The sequence below is a fragment of the Vigna angularis genome, chromosome 5 (assembly GCF_016808095.1).
Source record: "Vigna angularis cultivar LongXiaoDou No.4 chromosome 5, ASM1680809v1, whole genome shotgun sequence".
In the NCBI taxonomy this organism is placed as follows: Eukaryota; Viridiplantae; Streptophyta; class Magnoliopsida; order Fabales; family Fabaceae; genus Vigna; species Vigna angularis.
The window spans coordinates 4,523,201-4,532,993 of record NC_068974.1 but is presented as its reverse complement, the minus strand read 5'-3'; the positions used below and the strand labels follow the sequence as shown (position 1 = coordinate 4,532,993).

Genomic DNA, 9,793 nt, shown 5'->3' with positions numbered 1-9,793 from the left:
AAATTATGTGTGGACTATCTACAGGTTTTATTTATTCCTCCCTTCCCTCCCTCTCTCTCTCTCCCCCTCTAATCCTTTTAGAGTCCAGTTGCATCTTCAAACCCAATATCTCCCTACCTCTCTCTCTCCCCTCCCCACACTTTCTCTCTCTCTCTCCCCACTCCCACCCTTTTAGAGTCCAATTGCATACATAAAACCCATTGTCCATGAGTCTATTATGTAACCATAAAGCAACATGCATCCATCACATAATAATAAAAACAACACAATAAATCAAGAAATTTGATACAATAAGTCCAAATAAAGATAACAAATATAAAATAAATCTTGATTGAACCTAAAATGCATATATAATTATTATTAATAATTACTATTATTATAATTATCATAATAATAATAATAATTATTATTATTATTATTATTATTGTTACAAGTATTAATATTATAATAATAATTATTATTATTATTATAAAAGATAAAGACATAAAAGGAGAAGATGAATATTGAAACTTTGTACCAAGATTTTATTTTGTTATACAATAAACCTTGGTTTGTGACCAAAAACCTTATGATTGGTATTGATGTCTAAGATAAGAATAAGATCAATTTCTTATCTTGGTTCCACATCTGAAATTGTAACTTCATTTGTTGGACAATACATATTTTGTCCAACATCTTCCTCAGCTAGAACCCTTTGCATTAAGAAAACAGGTTTTTCGGGTTGTGGTAAAGTACTTTCACTCGTTAACATTGTAACTACAGTAGTCATATTCGGTCTATCATTAGGTTGATGTTGTATGCATAAAAGACCAATATGAATACATCGTAAGGCTTCAGATAGAATGTATGAGTCGCTTAAACAAGTATCGATGAATTCAATTGGGATGCTTTCTTTCCAACACCGCCATGCCTACAACAATGCAAAGCAATGATCAAGAAAATCTAATTCATTATATATAAATTGAAGTTACTTTCAATACTTACATGTTCAATAAGGTTATAGTTGTGGATTGAGTAGGAAAATCCTTTATTTTTCTTTCCACTTAAAACTTCTAATAATAAAACTCCAAAGCTATAAACATCAGATTTGACGGAGAATACTCCACCAATTGCATATTCAGGAGCCATATAACCACTGAAAGAAAATTACATTAAATCATTTTGAGATATGATTAATGATAAATATCAACTTTCTCGTTAAATAAAAAAATACTTACTATGTACCCACAACTCTCCTTGTATTCCCTTCGATCTGATCGCCTCTACCTCCTCTTGCTAATCCAAAATCAGAAATCTTTGGATTCATATCATCATCTAACAAGATATTGCTCGATTTTAAATCTCTGTGTATGATTCTTAGTCTAGAATCTTGATGAAGATAAAGAAGTCCTCGAGCAATTCCAGTTATAATATTTAATCGTGTAGACCAATCTAAGAGTCTGCTTTGAGAATGATCTGTAATTGATAATTTTGCTACCTTTAATTAATCAATAAATATATGAATGAAAAAGAGAGTCAAAAGTTTAGGAAAATCACTGACCAAAAAGAAAGAAGTTTAAGCTTTTGTTTGGCATGTATTCATAAATGAGTAATTTTTCTTGTTCTTCAATGCAATATCCAAGAACTTTGACAAGATTCCGATGTTGAAGTTTAGAACAAAATATAACTTCATTTTTAAATTCCTTGAGTCCTTGTGCAGATGTATCAGAGAGCCTTTTCACTGCAACATTCTTTCCATCCGATAATGTACCCTTAATTAAAAAATTGACAAATAAGTTAAATTGCATATAAAGAAGTAAAACTATGTTCTATTTTCTTAACTATTGATGGTAAAGAAGATTGTTGCATACTTTGTATACAGGACCAAAACCACCTTGGCCAAGCATGTGGTCCTCTGAGAAGTCATTAGTAGCACATGCTATTGTATCAAAATCGAACAAAGGTAGCTCTAGATCATCTTCACTCCCGTTTATCTTTACTTTTTTATCTGTTTCATTCGAAATGTATTAGCATCACAATAGAAGTATTTTTCTGTGCTTTATCTCAAAAGAAGTTACATTATTAAAAAAAGTTACATTGTTTTTTTTTTCAAATTCTCTATAAAAAATGTGATTTTTTTTTTGTATATAAACTTTGTAAAGTATCATCAATTATTCGTAAAATCTTTGTACAATATGATGTTACATGTTCTTTAAATTTACTGAACTATGTATACCTATGAAAATTGTCTACCCTTTTGTAGTTAGAAAAATAAATAAATTGAAGAGTATACTGTTCAATAGATAATGTTACAAAATAAAGAGAAAATCTGAATATGAAAGAAACCATAATTTTGTGTCTCAACGTGTTATTTGTTAAATGATTAAGAAATTATTATAGATTTTTTTTATAAGTTATCAGATTTATCTATGATAATAATAAGTAGAAAATTTATCACGCTATACAGCAAAAGTGATGTTTCATATATATAAATATGCCACCAAAACATAAAACGTGAAGCTTTTTTCAAATATTTTTACATTGACGACATAACTAATAGAGAAAAACATAATAATGAAATTCGAATCAGATAAAGAAATTTACCTTTTCTTCTACGGTAAAGGAATGTGAATATTACAAGCACCGCAACAATCGATGAAACTGAGCTTGTGACCCCGATCACCACTTTCTTTGAATAATCTTTATTTTCTTCACAGAGAAATGAAAGAAATAGACATTGTAATTGAAATAAATATAAAAAATTATGAAGAACATGGTATAGGCTAAAATTTAAATTAGAAGTGGGTTTCAGGTTAATTTTTTAAGTTTTAAAAAAAGTAATATTTAAAGCGTTTGCAATATTAGACATAATTAATGATTCTTCGTTTAATTTTGTTCGGGTTTAATTTTAGTTGACTTCATGTATTTAAGAACAAACACCCAAATTCTATCATAGCCTGTAATTTTATAATCTATACCAGTACAAACATATCTGTATATCTACAACATTTTTATGATAATAAAAGAAATATATAATTAAGAAATTTAAAACACAGCTACCAAATCTTAAGAAATAAAAATTATAACAATTAAGTTTCTATTAAAATATTTCATTAGATCAACTTGCTCTTAAAAAAAGAAACAGTTTGACTAAAGCTAAAAAATATCGAGGTTATTTACATTACAATTGAAGAAATTGAAAAGAAAATTAATTAACAAACTAATCAAGACTCAAAAACTGAAAATAGTAATTACAAAAACCCTGCTAAGATAAAGTTGTTTTATATTTATATAATCATTCCTCTGTATCGTGAGTAGATATAAGATTTATAATTTTTTAACATAAGATCTATTTAACTTGACTCCAGATTTCTAGGAAATATAATCTTGTGTGCTTACATACTTCATTGCTAAGGTTATTTCTCATGAATTGTAACATATTGTAATTTCTATTTAACCAGAAAACAAAAATAAAATCGCTTACCAATGGTGGAGATATCCAATCTGACATATAGATCTTGCCCTGCATCTGGAAGCAATCTCAAATCCAACAGATCGCCGAACCAGATGATGCAACCGCTATAACCACTTCCAGTTTCAGTGATATCAGAATTAGCATAAGCCGTGCACGAACAATTTGCCCAACACTTAGCCTTGCATTCATCAATTGTCATACTTCTATTCATCCACGATGTTTTAGTGTCGGGAATCTTCATGTTACTAACCTTAACGAACCCGTCTTTGTTCTTCACCCGACACCTCCATGATTCACTGCTATTCACGCACCCTTCATTCCAAATCTTTGCACTCCAGTTTTCCGCCGATCTTGGCTTAAACCCTCGTAAACACTCGCAAGTTGAAGTGTTACCCGTCACAGCACAGTACCCGAAAGAGCCACAGTAGTCATAGCCGCAAAAACCGTCTCTGGGGATAACTAAATCAAGCTTCCAGTTTTGACTTTCTTCCTCCCAAATGAAACGCAGAAGAGCATTAGCCGTTTGGTTAATCACCGTTCTCAGAATCATCGAACTATTTCGAGGAAAAACTTGGTAATAACTTTCCCTAGGATTATCAACGAAGTTGATATTCACCAATGGACGACGCTTCAATAACGGTGTGGCGCTGAATCGAAACCCACTCCAAGGGCCACTTCGGTAGATCACTGATGAACCGTTCCAAATTTGCATGTCTGGGACGTTTCGTCTTGAAACTCCATAAGAAAAATGACCGGAAGATGGGTCTTCCCAATTGTTCCAAGAAGTGATGTATCTGTTGAGACCTGTTGCTACTTCCCATCCTAGCTTCATTCCTGGTAAAAGTGTGTCCGAAGGATAGTCAAAGCTTTGCCACAAGTAGTTTTCAAAATTGTTGTCGTTTTCATCTCTAACGACTAAGTTGCCGGTTTCCAATAGCCGTGCTACGACGTTGACCGATTTAGATTTTGTTGTTGCATTTGTTGACCAGTGAACGGTGTTGTTGCTGCTGAGAAGAACCAGGTTTCCTTCTTTTGTTATGGTTAACTCGGTGGAGTTGCTGCTGGTGTTATTGATTGGATTGTTGCGGTTGGCAACCCAAACAATGGTTTTTTGTGGGATGTTTTTGAACCATATTCCTAGGTAGAGGTTTTTTGACGTACCTAGGATGAAGAAACCTAACTCGAAGGTTCCTCCCTCAGAAACCAAGTTGGTTCCATAGGTAAGTGGCTGAAGCTGAGTGATGGTGTTGGTTTCAGAGGAAATTTTTGGGGAGAGAAGAAATAGGCTGGCTATGATGACAAGCGTGGAAGGTAGTGGAATTGCCATTGTGTTAATAGCTGCACACGAGGCACGGATGTTGAGGGAATAAGTAGTTTATCGTAGAATTTTTTGACTAAATATGAAAAGAAAAAATATCTTTTCACCACCCACTTTGAATACATCTTCCTTAAAAATCAGATGACAAAAATATTTATACATAACACCGGATAAAATGTATGACAAAATATATGACAAATAGATAATATACGTAGGTATTTATTATTTATGAATGATTTGGGCATTGATATTATCCTAGTCATATTTACTATATTTAGTATTTATAAAAAAAATTAATTTATATTTTAATTAAAACTAACTAAAATTAAACTAAATTTATATTATATTTTTTAATTTTATTCAAAATTTATAAATTTAATTTTTTTAAATATTTTTTGGTATTTACAAAATATTTTAAAATATTTACGGTAATTTTTTAAACAGATAACAAAATATATAATAAATAGATTTTTTTTTCACGTCAAAATAATGGGTAGGGAGTCTGTTGTCCCCCTCATCATCTCTACTCATAACTATCTCTATTAATAAAATATTATATTAAGATAATAATTGTAAATATAAATTAATTAAAAATAAGATAATAATTGTAAGAGTTGTGTACCGGTGGGAGGAATTGAATTTCATCTCGTATGAAAATGGTGCAGAAGTATCTTATCTTACTGTGAATCAGTTGACCTGAATAAAATATTATTTAAACTTGTCCTGAACGGCGTTTCCAGCCGCCAGTGAAGGTTACATCAATCACATCCTCACAATCAATTCTGTAAAGTAGTTGAATTTCATACTCAATTATTTATTAATTAATTATTAAAAAATATTCAATTTGATTACACGATATAATAAAATATTATTAACTAATTAAAATCAATATATTACTATAAATTATTTATTAATGACTCTTGAAAATAAGTATTTATTTAGTTTATAATTTAATTTTCTTTTAATCTTGTAATTTAATGTTAACTTTTGATTTCGTGGTGTAATTTATTAATATTTTGAATTTTTATTTCATTAATTTTTTAAAAAATAAATATATATTTTTTAACTTTTACAAATTATTTTTTTATTCTTCTTTCACCTTCCTTTTCTTCTTTTCTCTCACACATCATCAACGCGAACTTCTACATCATCATCAAAACTCCAACTTATATTCTTCTTTCTATTTGTATATTTTGTTTATTAGAAGTACCAATAGCAAATAATGAATTTTGGTTTATGGAGTCAAAGTTAAATCTTTTTCCACATACAATCTTCAAGTTTTAAGCTTAGGTCAAAATTTTGTTTTCAGTCCTCACTTTCTACCATTTGATCAAGTCGGGTGCCACCTACATCCTGCTGGAAAGACCTCTCCCTTGACTTTATTATTGGCCTTCCTCCTTATAAGGGGTTCAATACTATACTCGTTGTGGTGGACATGTTCTCTAAGGGCACGCACTTTGGTATGCTTCCAAAATCATTCTCTGCATCTCAGGTGGCACGACTATTTGTTGACATAGTGTGTAAGCATCATGGTCTCCCTCATAACCTCATTTCTGACTGTGATCCCATCTTTATTTGTCACTTTTGGCAAGAACTTTTCTGCCTTAGGGGGACCAAGCTGCGTATGTCAATGGCTTACCATCCTCAAACGAATGGCCAAATAGAGGTAACCAACAAAGTATTGCAGCAATATCTCCGTAGTTTTGTGCATCACAAACCGCCTCTGTGGGGTAGATTTTTATCTTGGGTAATGTTAGATGTTAAGTTGAGTGTTTATGTTAATTGGGCTTAGCCCATTATGTATTTAGGGTTTAACCCTTATCTTACATTATAAATAAACGACCCTATGTGTATGCTAAACACATAAGGGAGATTTCTCCTAATCTTCTCTAATGTTTCTCATATGGTATCTAGAGCACATGAATAGTTCCCGCCAACTCCACGGTCTCCGGTACCCATCACCGTCGCTGTCGCTGCTGCCACCGTCGCCGTCGCCGGAGTTCCAGAATCGACCGACGACCACACCATCGGAATCGTCTCGGCCGGGCGACCACCGTGGTACAAAGATCGCGACGAACAGACCACCCATGCGCCTCCACGCGCCGCCGCAACAGTCACCGCTACCGTCGCTTCCCTCCGCACGTGCCGGCGCGTCGCTGGAGAGTTCCGCCGCCAATCAGAACCGCCGTGATCGCCTCCTCGCCCTCTTTTGGGATATGTGGTCGTTGCATCAATCGGAGCACTTTGGATTTTTTAGGGTCTCGCCAGCCAGGTAAAGGACGTCCAAAATGAGACCACTGTGGCAAGCTAGGCCACAAAATTGATAGATGCTATGCGCTTCATGGACGTCCTCCTTGACCTATAGCAATGGCTAATTCTGATCCACCTCCCCGATCACCGTCTACAGACCATCCTACTTCATCAAATACCATAAATAACCCTGTACTCTTTCAGGAATTTCTCAGATGGTATGAGGACCGTCAACACTCTAGTTCCACTACATCTGCTTCTGTTATACGCACAGGTACTCCTTTTGTTGGTCTGACTCACTCTCTCGGATCTTGGGTCCTTGACTCAAGCGGCACCGATCATATCACTGGTAACAAGTCCTTGTTTTCTTCCTTGTCATGTCCGGATAATTTACCCTCGGTAACGATGGCTGATGGGTCTAGAGTCTCATCTCATGGTATTGGTACTGTTCATATTTTTCCGTCCATATCCATTGATAATGTACTTTATATCCCTGGGTCTCCTTTTAACTTATTGTCCGTAAGTCGTCTAACTCGTTCCCTTAATTGTGTTATTTCATTTACCAAAGATTCTGTTTGGTTGCAGGACTGGAGTTCGAAACACATGATTGACACAGGATATGAGTCTCATGGCCTATACCATCTCAGCCCTTCTCCACATGCTGGCGTAATCATGGAGTCACCATCCCTTCTTCATGCTCAGTTAGGTCATCCAGTCTTGCCAAACTGCAACAACTTGTTCCGAGTCTGTCGAAATTATCAAGTTTGTCGTGTGAGTCTTGTCAGTTAAACATACTCGTAGTTTCTTTCCTCGTAGTGTTTCACAACGAGCGTCATCCCCCTTTTCATTGGTTCATTCTGATATTTGGGGACCTAGTCGTGTTAAGTCAACTTTAGGATTTCAGTATTTTGTTACCTTTATTGATGATTATTCCAGATGTACTTGGTTGTTTCTTATGAAGAATTGTTCTGAGTTGTTTTCTATTTTTTAATCTTTTTTCAATGAAATAAAAACTCAGTTTGGGGTTTCTATTCGCACTTTACGCAGTGATAATGGCCGTGAATACCTTTCTCAACCGTTTAAACATTTCATGGCTTCTCATGGCATTCTTCACCAAACCTCATGTGCCTATACTCCTCAACAAAATGGGGTGGCTGAGCGCAAGAATAGACACCTTATTGAAACAACTCATACCCTTCTCATTCATGGTCAAGTACCCTCACGTTTTTGGGGTGATGTTGTTCTCACGGCATGTTATCTTATCAACCTCATGCCATCTTCCGTCCTAGATAACAAAATCCCTCATTCTATCTTATTTCCTCAAGACCCTCTCCATCCATTACCTCTTAGTGTTTTTGGGTCTACATGTTTTGTTCATGATTTTAGTCCTGGTCTTGATAAGTTATCTCCTAGGTCTCACAAATGTGTCTTCTTAGGATTTCCACGGTCACAAAAGGGATATAAGTGTTTTTCCCCTTCCCTCAATCGTCATTTTATCTCTGCTGATGTCACTTTTGATGAATCTTCTTTTTACTTTACACATCTATCTTCTAGTTTTGTACCTCTCCCTGTTACTGTTGATATTCCTCTTATTTGTGATCCTCCTGGTGATGCTCCACCCATTTTGTCTCCTCCTTCTTTAGACTCTCATTCACCATAGGATCGTCCTTCACCACCACCCCTTCAGGTTTATAGTCGTCGCAATTGTCTCCCTCATGACTCACTTCCAATGCCGCCTCCCGTGTCTCCTCCGGCTCCAGCAAATGAGTTTGACTTGCCTATTTCCCTCTGTAAAGGTATACGCTCTACCGGTAACCCTTCCCCCCATTATACTGTTCTTAGTTACCATAGATTATCTCCATCTTTTTACACTTGTCTCTCATCCATTTCTTCTGTGTCAATTCCTAAATCTGTGGGTGATGCCTTAACTCATCCTGGCTGGCGTCAAGCTATGCTGGATGAATTAAGTGCTTTACAAAAAAGTGGAACTTGGGAGCTTGTCCAATTACCATCTGGAAAGTCTGTTGTTGGTTGCAGGTGGGTGTATGCTATCAATGTTGGCCCTGATGGCACAATTGTTCGTTTGAAATCTCGACTGGTTGTCAAAGGCTACACACAGATTTTTGGTTTGGATTATGGTGATACTTTTTCTCTAGTGGCAAAAATGACCTTTGTTCGCCTATTCATTGCCATGGCCGCTCTTCGACTGTGGCCTCTTTACCAACTTGATGTCAAAAATGCTTTCCTAAATGGTGATTTGCATGAAGAAATTTATATGGAGCAACCGCCTGGCTTTGTTGCTCAAGGGGAGTCATCTGGATTGGTATGTCATCTTGCAAATCCTTATATGGCCTAAAACAATCTCCTCGGGCCTAGTTTGGTAAATTCAGCTGTGTTGTTCAATAATTTGGTATGTCTCGCAGTGAAGTGGATCATTCAATGTTCTATCGCCACTGAAGTGCTGGATGTATTTACTTAATAGTGTATGTCGATGATATTTTTCTCATAGGAAGTGACTATCTCGGCATCTCTCAGATGAAACAACACCTTTGTCATCATTTTCAAACCAAAGATCTTGGCAAACTCCGGTACTTTTTGGGTATTGAAGTAGCACAATCCAATGATGGTATTGTTATATCTCAGAGGAAGTATGTGTTAGACATCTTGGAGGAAACAGGGTTAATGAACTGTAAATCTGTTGAGACACCTATGGACCCTAACATCAAACTCCTACCAAATCAGGGGGAGCCTTTCTCAGATCCTGAACGGTA

At 35.2% G+C, this 9,793-nt stretch overlaps 1 protein-coding gene across 3 annotated transcripts; it reads right to left on the bottom strand.

Annotated features, from left to right (window-relative positions):
• Nucleotides 1–484: 484 nt before the first annotated feature.
• LOC108339024 (G-type lectin S-receptor-like serine/threonine-protein kinase At4g27290) lies at nt 485–4,891 on the bottom strand. 3 transcript variants are annotated; one of them, XM_017576170.2, is made up of 7 exons: nt 3,464–4,891; nt 2,584–2,688; nt 1,851–1,987; nt 1,541–1,751; nt 1,218–1,455; nt 985–1,135; nt 485–910 (listed from the first exon to the last, which is right to left on the bottom strand). In XM_017576170.2, the coding sequence occupies exons 1-7, from the start codon at nt 4,779–4,781 to the stop codon at nt 611–613; spliced, it is 2,460 nt and encodes an 819-aa protein (XP_017431659.1). In that variant the 5' UTR covers nt 4,782–4,891; the 3' UTR covers nt 485–610. The 3 variants fall into 3 exon arrangements, with proteins under 3 accessions (XP_017431659.1, XP_017431663.1, XP_017431662.1); XM_017576174.2 differs by lacking the exon at nt 985–1,135; XM_017576173.2 differs by lacking the exons at nt 1,541–1,751; nt 1,851–1,987.
• Nucleotides 4,892–9,793: the final 4,902 nt, after the last annotated feature.